We start from the raw sequence: 25,902 nt of genomic DNA, 5'->3' as shown, positions 1-25,902 counted from the left end.
TATTTATGTGCAATATGTGTCAGGTGATGAGAAAGGTAGATGTTTCTCCAAACATGTGGAATGTAATCCACAATCATTAACAAGATATAACAAACATGACAACATGATAGTTGACCATGACAGGACTACAACAACCTAGAACATAGGCCTAGTCCTTCTTTTATGCAGCCATCTTTAATTTTTTTTTTTTTTTTTTTTTTTTTTTTTTTTTTAAATCGTCGTCATTTGGAAATGAGATCGCGTTCAAGCATGAATCGAGATCGCGATTTTTTAACGATTAATCGTGCAGCCCTATTGGCCACCGTCAATATTTTCTTGTATTTTACCTGTTTTATATTCTAAAGTCACACTTAAAAGTAACTCCACTTCTCTGTCACTCCAAACCAAAGACTCTCGTTCATCTTGGAAGTAAAGCCTGAATTATGGCCCTGCGTTAAATCGACGCAGAGCCTACGGCGTAGGGAACACGGCGATGCGCGCCGTACGGTGCGCGTCGCCGCGTTCCCTACGCCGTAGGCTCTGCGTTGGTGTAACGCGGAACCATAAATCAGCCTTAACTGGAAGTTACACATGTCATTTGTTGATGTTTTTTCCAGGATTCTGATTGGCTAGCATGACTTTATGCTTCTCGTTACACTGCCCCCTGTAGGTTTGGCTGCTCATAGCACCTTAACAGCGTATTTATGCGGATTTGTGTAAATGAAGAGATTTTGAAAACGATCTCGTGTAAATGATGGAATTTTTCAAAACATAGAGGGGGAAATATCTGTTTTTGTAAATACCCGGCTATGTGTAAACGTGGCCTAAAGTAAATTGCTAGAGTGTTTGTCTTAAGGCTGTAATGCTACGTCCGGCCACACGGGGGCGTATAGATCTGCCGTGTTGACCAATGAGCCACTTTTATCTTATAATGCACATAACGTATGATAGCATCGTGTGATATGCTGCCCCCACGTGGTCAGGAGTGGTATTACTACATACAGTCCCGTCATTGGGGAGAAAATAATAACTTTCTGTTGTTGAAAACATAATATGTAATGATCTTAAATGTCAGTTACAGATAAAAAAATAAATGGAATTAAGGATTGGGACATTTCTCGACCCCGACGGCAGTAAAGTTTTCTAGCCCCTCCCATCTCCGTTCACCCAACGTTTGCCGTCCCTCAGAAACATGAAGTCAGGTATCTTTGGTTCCTGCTTTGTAGTTTGCTATTAACAAATTATCATTCAAAAAGACTATTAACATCCTACCAGTTCTTTGTTCAGTGTTTTTTACGATCTTACTGCGAAACCCAACTGTTTCCAGCTGGAAGTTCAAACTATGAATACATCACCTTTATAACCTCAACCATGACCTTTCCCTAAACCTAACCTACTGTTTCAGAGCTCAACATCATCAAACACCACGAATATTAAATCAGAAGTACAAGAAGTCTTTGCTGAATGATGGTCCGATAAAAAAGTCAAAGCTAACTCCTTTGAGACGAGTCCCGTCTTTGAGTAACGGTTCCTCCATGAACAGCATATTTAGATTGAGAAACAGTTCAATTCCCTGTTAAAAACTCTTAAGTGCAACAAACTGTGTTTGGAAAGCGTCACATAGTAACTGTGGGAGTTTTAATACAATGTCCAGTGCAGGAGGAGCCCGTTGATCTTAAGGTGTTCCTCAGGGCTCCTGTTTAGGACACTTTTATTTTTCCATAGCTTCTCTTTGAAGCATGGATTTGGTTCAAGTTGGGTTTCAGGTCAAAACTGTGAACCTGAGAAGAGATTTAGAGTGCTTTATCTGTAAAAACCTAATAAAAATAAACAAAAAAATACAGATGATGAACTGAACTGACGATTAGTGATGCACCGATTGTTCGGTAACCGAAATTGTTCGGCCGAAAATGGCAAAAAAAACACTTTCGGTGTTCGGTGGAATAAGTGGGAAAAAAAACGAACAATTAATAACGGCGTTGTAATATAAATAGACTGGCCGCTCCGTAACTGTTGCGCACCACAAATCGTTGGCCAACCAAAAACTAACCACATAAGAATTTAACTAACATTCACCAGCAGGTGGAACCAAAACAACATAAATCAATCTATTACAGGTGCGTTTAGATGACGAAATCAAACAGCGAAGAGCGTGGAGTGAAGTGGTGCGGTGCAAACATGTCAGCAGTGTGGAAGTATTTTAGAGTGGCAAAGAATAATACAAGAATGGCTGTTTGCAATGAATGTTCTGCTCAAATATCTAGAGGGGGCACATCTGCAAAGTCTTTCAGCACTACAAGTTTGATTTATCATTTGAAATGATAAAAAACCCTGAGCGCTTTAATGCATTTTTATTGTTTTAAGGCCTATGTTACAATGTTCAGTCAGTTAAGCCTAACGTAAGCTCAAAGATGGACAAAAAATTTATTCAGCTAATTTATTTATTTTAAGTTATTGTTCTTTGCTGGTATAATGTCTGCTGGAATATTTAAGAAATGCTGGGAAATTAAAAAATGTCCAGTTTTTTATGTTCAACAAATGTTTTCTACCTTGTAATTTTGTAAAAGATTTTTTTCTTTTAAAAGCATGCCTAAATCAAATTTATTTGATTCACGCAATGGTGCAAAAATTGGCAAAATAAATGAAAAACTGCGAAGAACCATGTTCGGTATTGTTCGGTATTCGGCCAAGTGTTTTTATTATTTTCGGTTTCGGTTTTGGCCACAAATTTTCATTTCGGTGCATCACTACTGACGATTGAAAGGACAAAATCACCAGGAACGAAGGTGAAACGTCTTCAAGAATAGAAAAAGATGTTGTTTCAAGTTACAGATGAAAAGTTGACCTTTTGGACACAATAAACGTAATAAAACCTTATTTTGTTTTTCTGTTTAAGCTCGGTCTGATGTCAGGTTGACCTCAAACATAAAGAAAGATAAAGAAAGTAGAAACAGACGGTTTTTGTCAACACCAGCAAAGCGAGACGAGACGAGCGTCCGAAGGAAGAAACACCTGTGACTTGTTTTCCCTCTTCCTGATGGGACACTGAAGTTGAATCAAACTGTGTTTAACAAAGTGTGTAACCTTTTGTTTCTGTTCAAACTTTGCTGAATACGACGTCCAACAAGTTACAGCTGCAACAAATATGACAACAGAAATTTAAAAAAAAGAAGAGTGTCCACCCATCTGTTTGTCTGTCCATCCATCAGAGTATGTGTAGCAGTATTGTTGCTGTTAACGCAACCTCTGACAGAACGATAATAGAGCAGCTGGAGCATGAAATCATACCAAAAAAAGGAGAGAGGCAGGGAGAAAGACAGAAAAAGACAAGCGAGGCCAGGGAGAGACAGTGATAATGAAAGAGAGGGATGAAACAGACATCCGAGTCCAGAGAGAGAGAAACCCAAATGCGTAAGAGAGAGTTAAAAGAGGAATCAAGGGAGACAAGTGGGGGCCGCCGGGTCGGGGCGAAGGAGTTTGACACGGGGTCACCATGACAGAGGGAAAGGCCAAGCGGGATGGGGGAGGGCGAGACACGCACAGAGAAAGAAACAGACACCAAATTCATTGTTTTCATTGTCTAATTCAAAGCGAAAGGGAGGGAGATGCTTACGGAGGGATGGGGGAGTGGAGGAAGGGAAGAGGCGGAGAGGAAGAGGAGAAGAATGAGGAGGAACATGAGACGAGGCTCAGAGAGGTTCGCACACATTCCTACTTCGGACTCCAGTCTGAGGCTAAAAATGTGCTTTTTAATTTAAAAACATGCGGCGGGTTAATCTCCGGAGCAGCTGCGCTGCCGACGCTGCGACGTCCATAAGTCTTCATCACCGCGTTTGCTTACGCTCCCATGATTCAATTACGGCCACCTAAACGCCCTTATTATTCATACTAACTGCTGTTATCTTACTGGAGACTTATTCTGGGCCGTAAATCTTCCTTTTTAGGGGCCAAACGTTCAGAACTACAGAGATGATCGGTTTGATGTGTGCGCGCCAAAAACCCTTGGACAACAAGTCGTTTCATTCTCCTGGCTTTTTGGGGATGTTAATGTCGACGTTACGAAGCCCGAAGGGTCAGAGAAACCTCCACAACTACCTGAACCAGTCGAGCTTTTCCCTTCCTGGCTTTCATGACATCACAATGACACATATTTGCATAATATCTATCGATTGACCTGAGAACTTGTAGTTCTCAAGACCACTTTTTTGTGGTCTTGAGTCAGACTCGGATAACTGAGAGTCCGTTGCACCCCAAGGTGACAGAATCTGGTGATCAGCAGTTCTTCCTCTTGTTAATGTACAGTTTTGTAAACTATTCGTATTTTGCATCTGCATGTGTCTGTATTTAATTACAGTTTTGTGTTTATAACGGCTTCGTTTGGATAAATATATGGATAATATTTGAAATATACTTGATACTTTATCAATCACAACGATATGCAGTAATGCTGATGTACCGCCCTGTGCGAAATGGTCGGGGGGGAAAGAAATTTTTGGGTTTTTCGGGTCGGATCGGTGTCTATATGCACAATATTAATTCTCCAATTAGCAAAATACTGGATACCTTCCCCTGCCTCATCATCATCTCTTGCCTCGACGCGGGGCCCCACGGCTGCTTGAGACCCGGTCGGATCGGTGATTTTTGTAACAAATTTATCAAACGAGCCTTTCAGAGAGGCATTAAACTCTTCCATTTTCTTTAGTTTTTATCTTTTTTCATCCCCTGATGGAAATTTCCTGAATCTGTCTCGTTCTCTCGACATTGTGTGACAGTTTGTTCCAACTCCACCCGTCTGGATCAGAGCAGCTTGTGTCTGCGCTTGGTCTGATCAGTTGTATTGAACAACAGACACACGCATCATTGCACATATATTTATTGATATGCACAGACTAGTACACATTTAGGTCTGTAATGGAACGTGACTGTTGATATTTATAAGGGAAAAAAGGGAAAAAAAAAAAAAACGGCCCATAGCGCGAGGCCCCTTGGGGCACAAGGCCCCGTGCGGTCGCACGGTTCGCACACCCCTTGCAGCGGCCCTGAATGCAAGTTCAAGTTGGTAATTGTATCTTTAATATCTAAAATTCAGGTTTCATCTCCAAATTCCGTCCAATTTAAATCAGTAACATTTACTATTCATGACTTTTCTGAGGTGGAGGGGGTTGTTGGAGCTGGTTATTCTGCTAGAGGACTTTGGGACTGGTTAGTAGTCGTGTCGATCGATGATGTTCTACAATCACGCAGGATCAGGACATTACTGGGTTTGTTTTGGTCTCGGAGCTGAACTGGTCTTAGTCTTGATTCTCTCTGGTTTTGGTCTCAGTTTAGACGGTCTGGACTACAAGTCTACAGAGCAGACTGGATCTTTCTGGAATGAGTCTTAAACAACTGAGAACGGAACAGTGTAACCCACATTAAAGTGTGGAGACGGATTCTTCTGCACCTCAGAAACCTCACATCTGCACACTGGGCTGGGTTAGTTTGGAATAAAACAGAGAAAAAAGTTATATACTAAAAAAATATTCAAAACACAGACAAGACTTGGATTCTAATTCAAGTTATTTACCGTTTGTTGTTTGTCCTGATATCGCAGGAGGTTTAAGAGACAAATATTTAAGTGGTTTTATATTCAAAGATCTCAGATTAAACTTTATGACTTTTGAGAAAATAATCACCGGATTAATTAATAATTCAGTCCAGTTCCACCCAATAATCAACACGTTCTAGTGAAAAGTAAAAGTCACCGTGTGAGTACAGTGTGTGAGTATAAGTATAGTTAGTTATTATTTGTTAAGTACTTGTTAATAAATGATTAGTGAATGGGGGTAGGATTAAATAAGTTTACACCTCTTCCTACTCCTTTTTGCACATGTAAATTAAGATATTTTTTTGGGGGGGCTTTTTTGTTTGTTTTGTTTTCTTATCTTCTCTTTTAATTGTTGTATTTTACAATGAATTAATGAATGAATGAATGAATGAATGAATGAATGAATGAATGAGTTTTATTTTTGTGTCATGTCCGAAGACCCATCCCTTACAGGATTATAAAACACCAGAAACAGAAAATCATCAATATACACTAGCACACTCACTTAATTGGGAGCTGCACAATGTACACCGGAAAAACAACATAAATAAATCAAAATTAACAAAATAAATAAATAAATATTTTCACATATACAGGACTGACTCAGAAAATTAGAATATTGTGATAAAGTTCTTTATTTTCTGTAATGCGATTAAAAAAACAAAAATGTCATACATTCTGGATTCATTACAAATCAACTGAAATATTGCAAGCCTTTTATTATTTTAATATTGCTGATTATGGTTTACAGTTTAAGATTAAGATTCCCAGAATATTCACATTTTTTGGGATAGAATATTTGAGTTTTCTTAAGCTGTAAACCATGATCAGCAATATTAAAATAATAAAAGGCTTGCAATATTTCAGTTGATTTGTAATGAATCCAGAATGTATGACATTTTTGTTTTTGTAATTGCATTACAGAAAATCACAATATTCTAATTTTATGAGACAGTCCTGTATGTTACTTTTCTTCGTTTATCCTATGCTTTCTCTAAATAATCAGCAAGTGCAAATACTTTATAATCAAACATTCATTTGAGCTTCTCAGCATCACTTACTTTACCAACATCAAATCCAAGTTCTTACACCTATCAAATAATTTCTGACGCAACTCATGATACAGGGGACAATAAAATACAAAATGGAACTAATTTTCAATATCATTAATATCTTTTTTCTTTTCACAATACTATTTACGTGTATGTGACACTAACCAGGATGCTCTTTGAGTTCAAAAACGCGGCCCAAGACAAACTCCCGGGTCAGAACCTGCTCATGGGTTGCAGGCAGTACTCGAGTTGTAAAAAAAAATCAGGGGGGATGTTGGATTTTATCATATGGGGACAGATAATTTGTGCTGATTACAAATAATATAATATATTACAAATAATAGCAGTGACCAAAACACCTGCAGAAATACTGCAGGAATGACATAGCAGCAGTTAAATGCAGCCTTCTGTAAGCTTTAAATATCCACTGGTCTTACATCAAATACATCAAAACACAACAATAAAAAACACTTTTCTGAACTTATCAATATGATTCTGTCCTTCACAGGATAAGTAACATGGATCACTGCAAAAACTCAAAATCTTAACAAGAATATTTGTCTTATTTCTAGTTAAAATGTCTCATTTTAGTAAAAAAAATCTCTTTACACTTAAAACAAGACTCATCACTGGAAAAAACAACAATTTTCACCTGTTTCAAGTAGATTTTCACTTGAAATAAGTAGAAAAATCTGCCAGTGGAACAAGATTTTTTTGCTTGTAATAAGAAGATAAATCTTGTCCCACTGGCAGATTTTTCTACTTATTTCAAGTGAAAATTTACTTGAAACAGGTGAAAATTGTCAAATAGGTTATTTTTCTGGTGTTATTTTTCTGGTGATGACTCTAAATGTTGAAATAGCAGTAAAACCACATTCATTGATGAAATGACATAAGGGATGGAAAGGGGGGATGGCAGTTTTACAGGTGATTTTCGGATGATTTTGACCGATTTTGACCATATTTTATTTTATTTCCCTCATCCCCCCTCAACTCCAGTACTGGTTGGAGATGGTAATTAAAATAAGACATATTAAATGGTGCTTCATTTGGTCAAAACATCGTTTTCTCTCCTGCAATGTTTTACTTTATTAAATCGCCGTCACGGTGACGGTGGATTAAACCTTCGTCTAGTTTTATCCCGTGGTCCGACCAGTTTCCTGATAACCGCTGCGTCCTCCGCCCCCGAGTCCCAGGGCCGAGCTAAATTTACTCTGCAGAGTTTACATGCTGGAAAAAAAAGGAAGCGAAGAGGCTAAGAGCTCCTGATATAGGCTACGTAAACAACACACGGCCCGCACTTCTGCTCCCAGTCCACTGTTGCTTTAAAAGCCGTGCCACATTTATCCACCCAAATGTTTCATGAACATGTTTACACTCGATTCTAACGACTTCCTGTTGCACGTTCTCACACTCCCACACATGCAGAGACACTGTTCTGTCAGCTGGGAGGTCAGTGCCTTGCCCACTGGCCCACGGGTGCACCCAGTCTTTAATATTCACCCCCCCTCCCCCTCTCTCCGACCAAATACAGTATCTATAAATCTATTATTATTCCCAAACTGCAGCAGGGATGAGATGTCCCTTCCGGGACCAGTGAGGACGGGAGGGAGCAGAATTTAATCTAATTAAAAGAACAAAAACAATACAAACTTTCTCAAACCTAAAGCAACGGCCGGTTTCAGCTGAAACCATGGCAACGACTGGAGCCAAAGGGACTAAACTACTTAATCATAAAGCCGGGGATCGATTCAAACGTCAAGAATCGATTAGATTCGTAAGATTCAGAATTGATTATCAAGATTTGATTCGATTCGATTCCGATATTGATTTGGGTTAGTGTTATTAAAACTGTTTTTTGAGCTGTTGCATGAATTATATGACAAGATGATAATAATTAACACTAATACTAGTATTATTTTGAGATTCAACAGCAAGTATTGCAGCTAATGATGCTGTAAGGACCAATCAGCTCCCAGAATGCTGATAGAACTGCTTTCAGAAACATCGTGGGTCAGAATTACCAAACAGATCCAGGGAGGAAACAGAGACGGATGAAATCGCTTTTAGTTTTTCCCACATTCCTTTTTAATTTTTTCCATTTTTGGTATATTTCAGTTTTTAATTTTTGAGAATTTGCAAATGTAACCCCAAGACAGTATATAAAGTAATGAAATATAGACAATTTATGCAATTATTACTGAAAACGTTAATGTTTTCACACCTTTAAACATATTTAAAGGCAAAAACATGGCGCCAGTTATTCTCGTGTCCAACAAAACATTCCTTTTTTGGGCATAAACAAAAAAATACCAAAAGTTCTAATGTTATGATGAAAAAAAAACTAAAAAACTAAAAAAAAAAAAATATTTTTTTTTTTAAATCGATCTTTAGACATATGAATCGATTTTTAGGAATTAATATGAGAATCGATTTAAAATCGGAGAATCGAACAGTGGATCAATGAACTTGGATCATATTGTACTCCAGAAAAAATATTGTATTCCGTTAGAAAAAAAAACAGAGACTTTTGTTTTAAATCGAATTAATATGATAGATTTAGAATCGGAAAATCCATTTTTTTCAACACAGGCCTACTTAATCATATGCGTTGCCATGGATACGCCACACCGAACCTACGCTAAAGTCCAGGCGTACGACGGAGGTTGTAACCGCGGTTGTGACATCACCCACGGCTGTAGCCATGGAAACAGGTGCAGTTAGAGTAGAGTAAATTAAACTGTCCGTCCCGGCGATGACGTTATTATGGACCTCCCGTTTCACTGGAGTCCAGTGGAAAGAGGTTCAAGTACAAGAGCAGAGCTCTGGTCTTGAAAAAGTCACGCAGTCGGTGTGTCTTTGTCCACATTTCCACCCACAGCGTTGTGGCTGCAGGACGACAACCTTCACTAATGGCAGAGATGCAGCGATGCACCAGCAAGTTTACGTTCCAGCGTGATATCGAGGTTCTGCTGGACTTTATTATTATTATTATTTTAGTATTGGATCTGTTGGCCTGAATTAGGCCTGTGTTGAAAAAATCGATTCTCGTATTAATTCCTAAAAATCGATTCTTATGTCTAAAGATCGATTTTTTTTTGATTTTTTTTTTTTTTCATCATTCTCACCAGGTGAACTTTAATCCCAGTAGTCGGACACACAGTTTGTCATGACACTCCTGAAAAATGGCAGGTGCTTCATGGCAATATGTGTGCGTGGTGACAGAATAAATTAGATAAACTAAAATGATTTGTTTACTGCATGAACTGTTGCAATTTCTTTCTTTTTTGCACTTTAAATGGATATTGAAAGGCCTGTTTGAGTTATTTATTTCTTAGTTATTTCACAATAATTATTATTATTATAATTATTTTACAGTCATATAATTCAGGCAACAGCTCAAGAAACATTTTAAATAACACTAAGCCAAATCAATATCGAATCGGATCGAATCGAATCATGATAATCTATTCTGAATATTAAGAATCGGAATCGAATTGATTCTTGACATTTGAATCGATCCCCAGCCCTAGCCTGAATCCTTTTTATTTGGTCTGAAATTTTAATTTACAATTGGAATTTCAACGTCTTTAGTCCAATAAATGCAAAATGTTTAAAAAGTAAGTGGACTGTTGTTTAAAAACCAAAATAGTTGTAATTGTGATTTTCTTCCTTATATATCTTCACTGGAGTCCAGTGGAACGAGGTTCAAGTACAAGAGCAGAGCTCTGGTCTTCACGGACCAGAGGTACACAGAGAACCGGACCTCTGTACCGGTAAAGTTGGACCCTTAAAGGTTTCTGTTGTTGAAACAGATGGAAGACGACGGTGCGACTACGATTAATCTCTTTAAAACATCTGTCCGTCGTGACAGTCGGGGCTCGGCGAGGCTTTCCAGCTCCAGTTCCTCCAACAAGTCCAGTTATTTTGCATCTTTAGATGCTTTTTAACCCTTCGTGGTTCCTTCTCTCCGGACAGGTGAGAACCAGACAGCACCTTTGGTTCTCAGCCAGATCCATCACCTCCTGGACTATATTTATCATCCCCGATGGCTGCAGAAACTTCCAAAACACTCCAGCTGTGATGTCACTGAAAACAAGACCCATCTCTTAAAAGCTTTCCAACTTTTCCATTATTCCAGATAATTCCATAAATAAACGAAAGAGCAATAAAAGAAGAAAAAGCTTTTCCTCTTATTCTTAGACTCTCACACTAAAAGGTAACGGGTGTATAAACGTACATACATACATACATACATAGGGCCCTATGAAATCTGTTTTATTTTTCCCCAAATTCCGTTTTTTCCATTTTAATTTTTTGGAATTCCATTTTATTCCACTTTTTTTTACCTTTTACTCTTATTTTGCTTATTTTGCCACCAAATAAAATGTGTTTTTAATGTTAATTAATTAAAATAAAGCCTACTTCGATGGAAATTAACCCTCAATAGTGGAACTGGAATGCTTCGGAGCATTTTCAATAAAAACAACATTACATACAAAAAAAATAAAGTGCTCAATTAGCTTTTTCTTCAAGTAGAAAATAAACGACTTTTAAACAAAAGTAAAACTCAACTTCAGGGTTACTGTATATATTGTTACAAAGTAAATATTAATACAATCTTTTCTGTAAAACAGCTTTAAAGTGAATCAAAATCAAGGTCAAATGCAGCAAACTTAAGTAGTCTTTACAAAAACAAACCCCTTTTAATACTTTTATGGTGACATCTCTGCTAGGTGGGAAACTTAGACCAGCTTTTCCTAAAAGTAGAAAAGATGTTTGAAGTTTAACGTTTTAAAGTACATGATCGTATGTGTCGCATGTTTGGGACAAAAGAGGAAATTTCAGAGCTGTGTTACGCAGATTAGCGTCCCCTCCGCTAAAATTCCCCTTGTGTTTACGTTCCTCTTCCCCATGATAACAGCATTTCAGTCAAGTTATGTCATTTTCCGCGATATTCCGTGTTAAAAAGTAGATTCTGTGTTTATTCGTGATGGCGGAAACTAGGGCTGGGCGATATATCGAGATTTTAATATATATCGATATATTTTCAAACGCGATATGGTACGAGACAATATCGTTTATATCGATTAAAAAAAAATAATAATAATAATTTTTTTTTTTTTTTTTTTCTGATTTTGATATAGCTTATTTGGTGACAAATTGACTTGAATGTTTTATTTGATATTTGCACAAATGTTTTGTTATTTGCACAACTGTCAACCTCAGTGGAAAAGTAATTGCACAGTGTATTTTAATTTAATTGTTATGCAGGAAAGGGATATTTGTTTTATTTTATTCAAGAAGCATTTTTATTCTATATATGCAGGCAGTTTATTTTTATTTTATTTGTTTTATACATTTTGATATTGTGCAGACCTCTGTTAATAAAGGAACCTGTGTGACATTTGGCACGAAGCTTTGTATTAAAACTGAATGTTTTTTTAAGGGTTTGCCTCAGAAAAAAAATGAAGCTAACAGAGATGCTATGCTATAATGCTTTGGGGGAAACCCCAATTATGGCACAGAAAAAATATCGAGATATATATCGAGTATCGCCATTCAGCTAGAAAATATCGAGATATGACTTTTGGTCCATATCGCCCAGCCCTAGCGGAAACCGTAGGGCCCTACTGTACGTACATCCAGGTTTGTTCTCCCCACCGGCGCCTCGTGCTTGCAGGACGGAGCTCTTCATCAGGCTCCTCATTTACGCCGTTAAGTAATGAATGTTATACATTTACAACCAAACACTCTATCAACGGACTTACAACTAAGTTATGGATTTAATTGGAGCGCATTTATCTGCTCCGTATTAAACCCGTTTGCTTTCTCTGCGTCTTGACTTTTGTCGTAAAATAAATAACAATCAAAAGCTGAACGTGGTTCAACTCCAACGAGAGGAGAAGGAAACTAAATCTCCCCCCATCTGATGGTGAGGGAAGAAAAAAAAATGAATTCTACTAAAAAGAGCTACGATAAAAAAAGCCTCACGATATCAAACGGCTAAAACGTTAAAAGAGAAACGCCGAGGGAGCAACAAAGAGTGTAAATCCACGACTTAACTGGAGCCAAAACTAAAATATTTCAGTGAAATTCAGAGTCTGGGTGTCGTCTTCAAACGCAACACGCTCGCACAGATAGTAGTTGTTGCTTACACAGACGCTCTCGCCGTCCTGTAAACTGCAATAAAGCCAGACACACACACAGACACGCCGTAAATCTCGCCATAATACGCCCTCCGAGTGTACGGCTGTGTGTGTGTGCGCATGTTTTATAGGTGTTGTAAATTTGGCTGCCGGCGTTGTTTTTATCAGCATATTCGCAAGCTGTTTAGCCAACGGTGCAGATGTCACTGTTACGACCACACACACACACACACACACACACACACACACACACACACACACACACACACACACACACACACACACACACACACACACACACACACACACACACACACACACACACACACACACATAAAGAAACATGTTCGCACTTACACACACAGGGCGTTTGACACTGTTTATACAGTGTGGTATGTGTGTATAATCCTATCTAAATTCACCTGGTCGTGTCTGTGTAGGTCACACACACATTATAATGCACACACGCACACACACACACACACACACACATTATAAAACACACACACACACACACACACACACATGCAAGAAGCCCACCATTTGCATCTGCCTGCGTAAGCCCGACTCGTTTTTAAGCGTATGCGTGTTCAGGGTGCATGCATGCAAGTGTGTGAAGGTCAGCACAAGAGTGTGTGTGTGTGTGTGTGTGTGTGTGCTATAATGTGTGTGTGAGTGTTATTTGATTAATGCTGAGAACCGAGGAGTGTTTAAAAAGAGGTCGCGACCTTTCAGCTTCCATTCAATCAGACGAGGAGGGAGAGAATACCTCCGTCCTCTCCTGCCGCTCACCCCTCTCTTTCTTCTGGCTCTTTTTCTGGCCCCTCTGAGGATCTGATAAGCCTTAGTCAGCACACATGCTCGCTCCGCCGACACACACCCACTCCAAATGCTAATGAGGCCAGCTCCTCGTTTACCTGGAGCGCAGCGAGCGCACCGCCGACATGATGGAGCTCTAAGAACCCTGCACTTCCAGGGTCTCCTCGGTTCTGGTCCCTGGTGGGAAACGTGTTTACGTGTTTAACTAAAGGTTTATCAGCGGCTGCAAACCAGCCCATCAGGAAGTGGCGTGTAACGACACAAAGAAACTTTTGTTTCACCTGAAAACAGTTCTTAACGTCTGCAGCCGGCGTGTCTTTGTCCACATTTTCACCCACAGCGTTGTGGCTGCAGGACGACAACCTTCACTAACGGCAGCGATGCAGTGATTCACCAGCAAGTTTACGTTCCGGTGTAATATCGAGCTTCTGCTGGACTTTATTATTATTTTAGTATTATTTTAGTATTGGATCTGTTGGCCTGAATCCTTTTTATTTAGTCTGAAATTTCAATTTACAATCGGAATTTCAACGTTTCAATAAATGCAAATGTTTTCCAAACAGTCCAAATGTTTGTGGACTGTCGTTTTAAACCAAAATAGTGGAAATTATGATCTTTTTTCCTTGTATGTCTATATATATATATATATATATATATATATATATATATATACACTGTATATATATATATATATATATATATATATATATATATATATATATATATATATATTTATATATATATATATATATATATATATACTGTATATATATATATATATACACACAGGACTGTCTCAGAAAATTAGAATATTGTAATAAAGTTCTTTATTTTCTGTAATGCAATTAAAAAAACAAAAATGTCATACTTTCTGGATTCATTACAAATCAAATGAAATATTGCAAGCCTTTTATTATTTTAATATTGCTGATTATGGTTTACAGTTTAAGATTAAGACTCCCAGAATATTCTAATTTTTTGAGATAGGATATTTGAGTTTTCTTAAGCTGTAAGCCATGACAGAAAATCACAATATTCTAATTTTCTGAGACAGTCCTGTATAGATCAATCATCAAAAAAAGCAAAAAAAAAGCATCCTTTATAGGGATAAATAGGGAAGGAGTTTAGTATTTGCACGTTTGTCTTCATTAGATGTAAATTGTGCTCAAAGCCGAGGTCTTGACCACCAACAACAGCAATAATAACAATAATAATATTAATAATAATACAATTATTCTTGGTTTTCAGGTGCAGCCGTAGTTCTTTCTGCTAATGAACCTTAAAATAAACGACTAATCCGGAGACAGAAGATCATAACACTGATCAAGTCTCTTTTCATTGGAGCCGCTTAAATATTTAAATCCAACAGGAAGTGACTCAACGCTCCTGGTTTTGGCCTCGGCCCTCGTTTAGAAGCGGCGGGTGCGTCTGTGTTTGCGGTTCCAGTGAAACACCTGAAGAACCAAAGGTTCCTATATTCCCTATAGTTCCTCGTCTGCCCTGTTTGGTGAATCTGGTAGGGCTGGGGATCGATTCAAATGTCAAGAATCGATTCCGATTCTTAAGATTCAGAATCGATTATCACGCTTTGATTCGATCCAATTCGATTCGATTCGATATTGATTTGGGTTAGTGTTATTAAAACTGTTTTTTCAGCTGTTGCATGAATTATATGACTGTCTAGTTATGCAACATATTAATACTAATATTATATTGAGATTAAACAGCAAGTATTGCAGCTAATGATGCTGTAAGGACCAATCAGCTCCCAGAATGCTGATAGAACTGCTTTCAGAAACATCGTGGGGCAGAATTACCAAACAGATCCAGGGAGGAAACAGAGACGGATGAAATCGGTTTTATTTTTTCCCCATTTATGAGAATTTGGTTTTTAACATTCATGCAAATGTAACCCCAAGACAGTATATAAAGCAAAGAAATATAGACAATTTATGCAATTATAACTGAAAACTTTAATGTTTTCATACCTTTAAACATATTTAAAGGCAAAAACATGTCAGTAGTTATTCTCGTGTCCAACAAAATATTCCTTTTTTGGGGATAAACAAAAAAGTACCAAAAGTTGTAATGTAATGATGAAAAAATATCGATCTTTAGACATACAAATCGATTTTTAGGAATTAATGAGAATCGATTTAGAATCGGAAAATCTATTTTTTCAACACATGCCTATCAGTAAATGTGAGAAAATCATGAAATAAATGGAAATAAACCACTTATTTCTCCGTCTGCAGTGGATAAAGTCATCAGATGTGAGCAGTTTGATTGGTTTTTTGGGGATAAACAAAAAAGTACCAAAAGTTGTAATGTAATGATGAAAAAAAAACTAAAAAACTAAAAAAAAAAAATATATATTTTTTTTTTTTTTTTTTAAATCGATCTTTAGACATAAGAATCGATTTTTAGGAATTAATATGAGAATCGATTTAAAATCGATTGTGTCCAACAAAATATATTCCTTTTTTGGGAATAAACAAAAAAGTACCAAAAGTTGTAATGTAATGATGAAAAAAAAACTAAAAAACAAAAAAAAAATATTTATTTTTATTTTTTTTAAATCGATCTTTAGACATATGAATCGTTTTTTAGGAATTAGTATGAGAATCGATTTAAAATCGGAGAATCGATCTTTTCAACACAGGTCTAGAATCTGGGTTGGACTGAGGTGGGAGAGGCCGGTTGCCCCCGGTTACCCCCGGTTGCCCCCGGTTACGTAGGTCTCTCCAGCCGCTCAGGTGTCCACACACTTGTGATCGCAGAGCCGAGCTCTCGTATCTCCCCATCTCCGTCTGAGTCAACACTTTCTATTTTCCCGACTTTCTCCCATGTCATCTCTTTCCCTTCCTCCTCTCCATCCCTCCCTGGCTATCTGTTAATTTGCTCCCTCTCTCCTTCTCTCTCTCTCTCTTTGAACCACTCCTGCAGCCCCTGCAGCCTCAGCCAATTACACACTGTTTGTCCACCCGTTTTCAATAAAACACTGCTTTCCTCCCTCCGTTCCTTCCCCTCCATCTCTCTCTCTCTCACCCCCAACTGCTTCCGTCCACTCCCGTCTTCCCTCCTCCTCCTCCTCCTCCTCCGCTCGTTCTCTTTTTTCATTTTTAATTAACTTCTTTTGTAACTTGGAAGCGACCCCCTTCCCTCAACATGCCTCCCTCACTCCCACACTCCCTCATCTCCGTCTCTCGCAAACACACACTCGCTTGTGTGCGGCCGCGGCCGCGCAAACACACGTGTAAATGGAGGTTAAACATGCTATTTACATATCAATTACAGGCAGACACCGAATCAATGATTAATGCAGGTTTAGATTAGCGCCGAGCCCGCTGGCTTAACCGCTATCTGCTGGTGTTTAACTGCCGTGTCCGAGCAGTTAAAGATTTCATACATTTGATTAAGATTTGAAGGGTTTTTATTAACAGCAAATGGATTTTGATCACTTTCAATCCTAAAATCAATGGCTTGTGTCGGTTTCTATTTGGAGCTAAACTCTAACCTTAACTGCTAAATTGATTGGAAGCTGGTGTGTCAAATGTGCCGGAGATTTCATGAGATGGATTAAGATCATGAGTTAAAGGCTTTTTATCAATTTGGATTAATTTGGCTCTTTTTATCCACAAACGTCGGTAACTTTGGTTGCAGCTCCTCAGGAAAACCCTCAACGTTTACCCCCCTCTTTCACTTTCCTCAGAACAACTTGTGTGATGAAGACACGGCCGGTTTCTGAAGGGTTTTCAGCTAGTCATTTAACAGGGTTGCTATGGCAACGTCAATTAACACATCAGTTAGTCCCGCCCCCCTAAAACGCAGAGGGTTGAGGATTAGGCCCCGTTTACACATAGCCGGGTATTTACAAAAACGGATATTTCCCCCTCTACGTTTTGAAAAATTCCATCGTTTACACGGATCCGCATAAATACGCTGTTAACGTCATGCCAGCCAATCAGAATCCTGAAAAAACATCAACAAATGACACGTGTAACTTCCAGTTAAGGCTGATTTGTGGTCCCGCGTTACACCAACGCAGAGCCTACGGCGTAGGCTACGCGGCGACGCACACCGTAAGGCGCGCATCGCTGCGTACCCTACGCCGTAGGCTCTGCGTCGATTTAACGCGGGACCATAATTCAGGCTTTACTTCCAAGATGGAACGAGTCTTTCGTTTGGAGTGACAGAGAAGTGGAGTTACTTTTAAGTGTGACTTTAGAATATAAAACAGGTAAAATACAAGAAAATATTGATGGTGGCCAAACTAATTGTAAACACAGGTCGCACACATGACGCTGGTGACGTTTCTGTTGCATAATGTGACGTTCTGAAGCCTAAATCTCCGTTTTCCTCTGTTTAGACGCAAACGTGAAAACAGAGTTTTTGAAAATCTCCACTGTGGCCTGAGTTTTCAGAAATGATCGTTTTTGGAGACTTTGAGCTTCGTTTTCGTGTAAACGAACGGCCAAAACGCATGAAAACACCACCGTTTTTGCTCCTTGTAAACGGGGCCTTAGTGCCACAGGGAGCGGCGCTCGGACATCCGCAGTTTTATAAAAGAAAACATTGGAAGATGCTGAACTCTTGTTTTATGAAATTTATGCTGAGAAAAGTAAAAGTTTAAAACACTAAATAACTCCAACAAATAAATAATAACTCATCCAGAACAAGAACCAGGAAAAACTGCTCCGAGATCCAAACAGCGGCTACCAGTATCCTACTTTAGAGTGTTGTTTTTTATAAATCAATGAACAATATTGGTTCAGAATTCAGTTCTGATCGTCTTGTAGAATATAAACCAATTAAAAGAGGCTGGTAGAACCGCGACTAGGAACCAAACCAGGTGAAAGAGCACTTACACTGCAAAAACTCAAAATCTAACAAGAATATTTGTCTTATTTCTAGTTAAAAAATGTCTCATTTTTAGTAAAAAAAAAATGTCACTAAACTTAAAACAAGACCCATCACTGGAAAAAACAACATTTTTTCACCTGTTTCAAGTAAGTTTTCACATAAAATAAGTAGAAAAATCTGCCAGTGGAACAAGATTTCTTTGCTTGTAATGAGAATATTTTTCTACTTATTTCAAGTGAAAATTTACTTGAAACAGGTGAACATTGTCAAATAACAAGTAATTTTTCTGGTAATGACTCTTGTTTTAAGTCTAATGAGATTTTCTGACTAAAAATGAGACATTTTAACTAGAAATAAGACAAATATTCCTGGTACGATTTTGAGTTTTTGCAGTGTAGCTACGATGCTGCACACATCCACTAAACTTCCCACTGATATTAAAGTATTTTAATTGAATTATTTTGTTCTTTTTTCATCTTAATTCGAAGCATTTTGAGTTGGCTTTGTGTTTGAAATATTATACCAATAAAATCACGTCGCTGTGGTCAGTTCAATCGCTCAATCGGGGTTTTGATTACTTTTACTGTAGCTTTACTCCTGGAAGTTTATAAAGATTTTTAAAAACTGTCTCAGCCTCGTCGTTAAGTAAAATGTTAAAATGCAAAGAGCCACCTTTGTTTATCTCCCTGGCTTCACTGCTGAAGTATTTTGTATCCATCTCGGTCACATTTGACTGACGCGAAAAGACTAATAACTAGTTAAAACCGTTAGATGGTTGAAAATGCAAGTTAATGATATCTTGAGCGGATAAAAGTGATTTCATGGATCTGAATAACATCTGAAAGCCTCGACATCTCGCTCCTCGCTTGTTAACACAAGTGAGTAAACCGTTAACAACTGTACATTTGAGTGCACACCAGGACATTTTAATACATTTGGGTAAATTTCAAAAAGCTCACTTTGAAAAAGCCCGGGGGGGGGACAGGAAATGGCCTGCTAGTTGAGACCAAAAGAAGTTAACGCACCGAAACCAGACATTTACAGTATAAACTGGCCACCGCCGCAATTAAAAGTGGGTTAATGAATGAGCAGCGCTGGTCTTTATGAGTGACTGCTCGGAGTTTCACCTGCTTTCATCTACAGTTGCTGCTTTTACTGCTTTAAAACCGGCCCTGCAGTTATGAGCTTTTACAAGCTTCATTTTCTCTCACTTTTAACCCTCGTGCTGTCTTTGGGTCAAAATGACCCGATTCTTCTCTCCTTCTTTCCTCCTGCTCTCTCCTTCCTCCTTCCTTTCCTCTTTTCCTCCTTTTTTTACCCTCCTTTACTCCTTTTTCTTCCTACCTCCCTTCCGTCATTCGTTCCTTTATTACCTTCTTTGCTTTTACTTCCTTCTTTCCCTATTTTATCCAGTCCTTCCTTCTTCCCTCCTTTCCTTTTCTCCCTTCTTTCCTTTCTTTCTCCCTTCCTTCCATCTTTTCTCCCTTCCTTGCTCCCTTTCATACTTCCTTCCTTCCTTCCTTTCTCCTTTCTTCCTTACTTCCTTCTTTTCTCCTTCCATCTTTTCTCCCTTCCTTACTCCCTTTCCTACTTCCTTCCTTCTTTTCTCCTTTCTTCCTTACTTCCTTCCTTCTATCTTTTCTCCCTTCCTTAATCCCTTTCCTACTTCCTTCCATCTTTTCTCCCTTCCTTACTCCCTTTCATACTTCCTTCCTTTCTCCTTTCTTCCTCACTTCCTTATTTCCTTCCTTCCATCTTTTTTCCCTTCCTCCCTTCCATCTTTTCTCCCTTCCTTACTCCCTTTCCTACTTCCTTCCTTCTTTTCTCCTTCCTTCCTTACTTCCTTCCATCTTTCCTCCCTTCCTTACTCCCTTTCCTACTTCCTTCCTTCCTTCTTTTCTCCTTTCTTCCTTACTTCCTTCCTTCCATCTTTTCTCCCTTCCTTACTCCCTTTCCTACTTCCTTCCTTCTTTTCTCCTTCCTTCCTTTCTTCCTTCTTTCCTTCCTTCCATCTTTTCTCCCTTCCTTACTCCCTTCCCTACTTCCTTCCTTCTTTTCTACTTTCTTCCTTCCTTCCTTCTTTCCTTCATTCCTTCTTTTCTCCCTTCACCCTTCCTTTGACCCAAAGACAGCCCAAGGGTTAAACGTTGTTTTTACTTTGAGGTAATCTTGAGAGTTATATAATTTTAAAAAGTAACGCTCCCAGTTAATATATTCTGCCTTTTTTATTGTAATCATAAAGACGACTGGAAGAATCTGTCCTTCTTTCTTTATTTAAGTGAAGTGCAGTGATTTACCGGTGACATCAATACATCAAACATTCAGGCGGAAGATGGAAAGAGAGCAGAAAACACGGAGGGATGCTGCACTGCAGAAACACGGCGTGGAGTTTTCTGATTTTTCTTTCTGACAGGAAAGCATGTATTGTTGTATTGTTTCCTTTGAGTAGAAAATTACAGAGGGCCGAATCGCTTCAATGACAAGCCATGAAGACGACAGCGTGTCTGCCGGCACACACGGGCACAAATAATAATAATAATAATAAAAAAAAAAAGGCCTGGAATGGGAAAAGCACATATATAGACAATCTAGGATGCAGATATACACACACATGTGCCGTGCTGCGATTGAATGACAAGCTCATCGCTTCAAAAACGCTGTTTTCAGAAATCACTCCAGGAGCTCTCTCTCTTTCTCTCTTTCCCTCTTTCTGCCGGTGACGGCTGAGGAAACAACAAACTAGTTCAGTAATTTAAACCCAGGAGGACGCGTTATTTTGATGCTAATATGCAGGTGTGGGTAAAGAGCGAGGTGTCAGTTTAACGCTTTAAAAGCTCGTCCCGGCGTTTGTCGCCGCTGCTGCTTGGAGAGCCTTGGTTATGGAGTGCACGAGTCGCTACGATGGGTTTTCATATATAAATCAATAGCGGCTTGTTACAAACCACACAGCAAGAAGGAAAAATGAAAAATTAAAGGAGGGAAAAATGCTGACAAACAAAGTACATGAAAAGAAAAGAAGGAGCACCAACGCTCCGAGACAAAACATTATCGTGTTTCTGAAATCTTCCGTACTGGACTAAAAAGTTTATCACGATAATTTCTGGCATTTATCCCAATAACGATAAAAAAAAATACCAATACAAAAACGTCATCAACGGGAATTTATGCTTTCTTTCTTTCTTTCTTTCTTTCTTTCTTTCTTTCTTTCTTTCTTTCTTTCTTTCTTTCTTTCTTTCTTTCTTTCTTTCTTTCTTTCTTTCTTTCTTTCTTTCTTTCTTTCTTTCTTTTTAGGCTCATTTCTTTCTTTCTTTCGTTCTTTCTTTTTATTTCTTTTTAGGCTCATTTCTTTCTTTCTTTCTTTCTTTCGTTCTTTCTTTTTATTTCTTTTTAGGCTCATTTCTTTCTTTCTTTCTTTCTTTCTTTCTTTCGTTCTTTCTTTCGTTCTTTCTTTCTTTCTTTCTTTCGTTCTTTCTTTCTTTTTAGGCTTCCTTCCTTCCTTCCTTCCTTCCTTCCTTCCTTCCTTCCTTCCTTCCTTCCTTCCTTCCTTCCTTCCTTCCTTCCTTCCTTCCTTCCTTCCTTCCTTCCTTCCTTCCTTCCTTCCTTCCTTCCTTCCTTCCTTCACGTACGTTGTGCGTGGATTTAACACAGAACCATAAATCAGTTTTACACAAAAACATCATCAACAGGAATTTATCGTTTTTACCGTGAGATACAAATTCTTACCGTGGGGAATTTTTTTGACGGTTTATCGTGAACGGTAAAATATCGCCCATCCCTAATATCTAGATATTAATTAAAAATGTTCATCTTTTAACGCTATAATCGTCTGCAGCTTTATTGAGATGTGCAGCTCCCAGCAGAGATGGGAAGGAAGAAGATGAAACTTTTTTGGCTGACAATAGTCAACAATTCAATTCTCCTGGGCAACATTTTAATTATCGATTTATGTTGACGACGTCGACTAATCGTTGCCCAACTGGACCTACAGGTCGAGCACTAAGGAACATTGTAAAAATGCTTTAATGATAAAGTTCCCTGAAGGATATCGACCTTTGGTGAGACGTCTTGAGTACATGAATCCAGCTTCTTCCAATTAGAAGAAAAAAGAAGATAAAATTAAATTGTGAACTTTGATAAAAACATTTAACCAAGTTCACAAATAAATAAGCAAAGCAAAGCAAAAAAAAGAGAGTAGGAAGCTTTTTTCACTTTCTGTTGGGAGGTTTTAGTGTTCCTCTGCCAGGATCTAATCTATCGTAGTTCCCAGGGGACGACTTCCTTAAGGAAGTTCCTGGGACTGTTTGGTGCAAATTAACCCTCCGGGACACCTTTAATAATTGTTACACTCTGACCCCTTCGCGCAGAAAACGCGCTTTTCATAAGGTAGCTATAAAACATATTATACATTAATATTATATTCTACTTTAATTGAGCTAATTTCTTTCACTAATATCTGACCTAAGTATTGATATCAAATATTCATGATTTTTTAAAGATTTAACCCTTTAAATGCCAGGTTTTTGTCACGATGCCACCATGTTTTTAGATGAAAAAAACAGAAGAATTGAATTATTTTCAATATACTACATGCAAAGTAGATTTTTTTGTTTTGGGTTATTACAGCCTGGGATATGTCAATGATGAGTAGCAACATTGATTTTCATGCATTATTATTTTTTGTGCAGTGTCAAATAGTTACACTTAGACCCCTTCGCGCAAAAAACGCGCTTTTCATAAGGTAGCTATAAAACATATTATACATTAATATTATATTCTACTTTAATTGAGCTAATTTCTTTCACCAATATCTGACCTAAGTATTGATATCAAATATTCATGATTTTTTAAAGATTTAACCCTTTAAATGCCAGGTTTTTGTCACGATGCCACCATGTTTTTAGATGAAAAAAACAGAAAAATTGAATTATTTTCAATATACTACATGCAAAGTAGATTTTTTTGTTTTGGGTTATTACAGCCTGGGATATGTCAATGATGAGTAGCAACATTGATTTTCATGCATTATTATTTTTTGTGCAGTGTCAAATAGTTACACTTAGACCCCTTTGCGCAAAAAACGCGCTTTTCATAAGGTAGCTATAAAACATATTATACATTAATATTATATTCTACTTTAATTGAGCTAATTTCTTTCACCAATATCTGACCTAAGTATTGATATCAAATATTCATGATTTTTTAAAGATTTAACCCTTTAAATGCCAGGTTTTTGTCACGATGCCACCATGTTTTTAGATGAAAAAAACAGAAAAATTGAATTATTTTCAATATACTACATGCAAAGTAGATTTTTTTGTTTTGGGTTATTACAGCCTGGGATATGTCAATGATGAGTAGCAACATTGATTTTCATGCATTATTATTTTTTGTGCAGTGTCAAATAGTTACACTTAGACCCCTTTGCGCAAAAAACGCGCTTTTCATAAGGTAGCTATAAAACATATTATACATTAATATTATATTCTACTTTAATTGAGCTAATTTCTTTCACCAATATCTGACCTAAGTATTGATATCAAATATTCATGATTTTTTAAAGATTTAACCCTTTAAATGCCAGGTTTTTGTCACGATGCCACCATGTTTTTAGATGAAAAAAACAGAAAAATTGAATTATTTTCAATATACTACATGCAAAGTAGATTTTTTTGTTTTGGGTTATTACAGCCTGGGATATGTCAATGATGAGTAGCAACATTGATTTTCATGCATTATTATTTTTTGTGCAGTGTCAAATAGTTACACTTAGACCCCTTTGCGCAAAAAACGCGCTTTTCATAAGGTAGCTATAAAACATATTATACATTAATATTATATTCTACTTTAATTGAGCTAATTTCTTTCACCAATATCTGACCTAAGTATTGATATCAAATATTCATGATTTTTTAAAGATTTAACCCTTTAAATGCCAGGTTTTTGTCACGATGCCACCATGTTTTTAGATGAAAAAAACAGAAAAATTGAATTATTTTCAATATACTACATGCAAAGTAGATTTTTTTGTTTTGGGTTATTACAGCCTGGGATATGTCAATGATGAGTAGCAACATTGATTTTCATGCATTATTATTTTTTGTGCTGTGTCAAATACTCACACTTAGACCCCTTCGCGCAAAAACCGCGCTTTTCATAAGGTAGCTATAAAACATATTATACATTTATATTATATTCTACTTTAATTGAGCTAATTTCTTTCACCTACATCTGACCTAATAATTGATATCAAATATTCATGATTTTTTAAAGATTTAACCCTTTAAATGCCAGGTTTTTGCCATGATGCCATGTTTTTAGATGAACAACACAGGAAACACAGAGCAGCAACATTGATCTTCATGCACTATTATTTTTCATGCATTTCAAAAGGTAGCTATAACACATACTTTTTTACCCAGAAGTGAAACAATGAACAATGAACCAGGAACAGTGAGCCAGGAACATCAAAACTGACTAAATAACATTCAATAACATTCAATAACAGCAACAAAATTGTGTCAGAGAGAAAGAAAGAGACTCTGTGTGTATGTGTGTGCGTGCGTGTGTGTGTGTGTGTGTGTGTGTGTGTGTGTGCGCGCGTGTGTGTGTATGTGTGTGCGTGTGCGTGTGTGTGCGTCTGTGTATGTGCGTCGGTGTGTGTATGTGCGTCTGTGTGTGTGTGCGCGTGTGTGTGAGTCAGTTCAGGTGAGGCAGGAGCTGCAAACAATTTGGTGGTGCTCCTTGCAGATGGGACTGTCACACTTTCTGCAGGTGGAGCAGACTTGTTTGTTGCTGGTGCTCAAAACACACTGCCTCCTCCTCTGGGTGGTGTGTGGGGATGGGCTTGCACTTGAGCTTGGACCTGGGTCTCCTTTGAGTTCAGCACCAACACCAAGGCCGCAGCAGCCGGTGTGCGGGGAGGTGGCGTCTCCTTGCCATTTGTGGAGCCACAAGAGTCTTCCCCAGCTCCTCAATGAACAGCCTCCTCTGCTAACCTTTTCCCCGTTGCCATGGGGGATCCACGGTGGTCCAAAGGATGAAAGCAAATTTCACTGCTACTGAATTTCCCCACTTCTGGAAGTCTCATCTTCCTCACTGTCAGAGGACACATCCAAGCTCTCAGAAGACGATTCAGACACCGGTTCCTCGTCTGTAGTATCTGTGTTCTCTGTGTCAGATTCCTCTTGCCCGCGATCAGAATCAGACTCCATCACTATGTCCAAAGCTTTGTGCACTCAATAGGCTCTCTCCATCTTGCCAAATAAGAAATTACTAGTTCCACAGGTTGCATTTTTATAAACTTTGGCTGCAGTCGCAGCTGTGTAAACGACTCAACAAAAAGCAGGAGTTTGTCTATGGCTGCACCTTTCATGTGATTCAAAATGCCCCATGTTTGGATTTATTTGTGTTTATGGACCTCTTGTGTAAGTGTGTGTGGTGTGCATTTATACAA

General features: G+C 38.1%; 1 protein-coding gene across 1 annotated transcript in view; it reads right to left on the bottom strand.

Moving 5' to 3' along the window:
- Positions 1-25,660, bottom strand: part of LOC133420431 (dachshund homolog 2-like) — a 144,529-nt gene extending 118,869 nt beyond the window's left edge. The window contains exon 1 of the mRNA XM_061710124.1: positions 25,522-25,660. Within this exon, the coding sequence (XP_061566108.1) occupies positions 25,522-25,660 (139 nt within the window). The remainder of the gene's footprint in view (positions 1-25,521) is intronic.
- Between the last annotated feature and the right edge of the window lie 242 nt (positions 25,661-25,902).

Source organism: Cololabis saira, chromosome 20 (genome assembly GCF_033807715.1).
Source record: "Cololabis saira isolate AMF1-May2022 chromosome 20, fColSai1.1, whole genome shotgun sequence".
Taxonomy (NCBI): Eukaryota; Metazoa; Chordata; class Actinopteri; order Beloniformes; family Belonidae; genus Cololabis; species Cololabis saira.
This window is presented reverse-complemented; position numbering and strand designations above follow the sequence as displayed.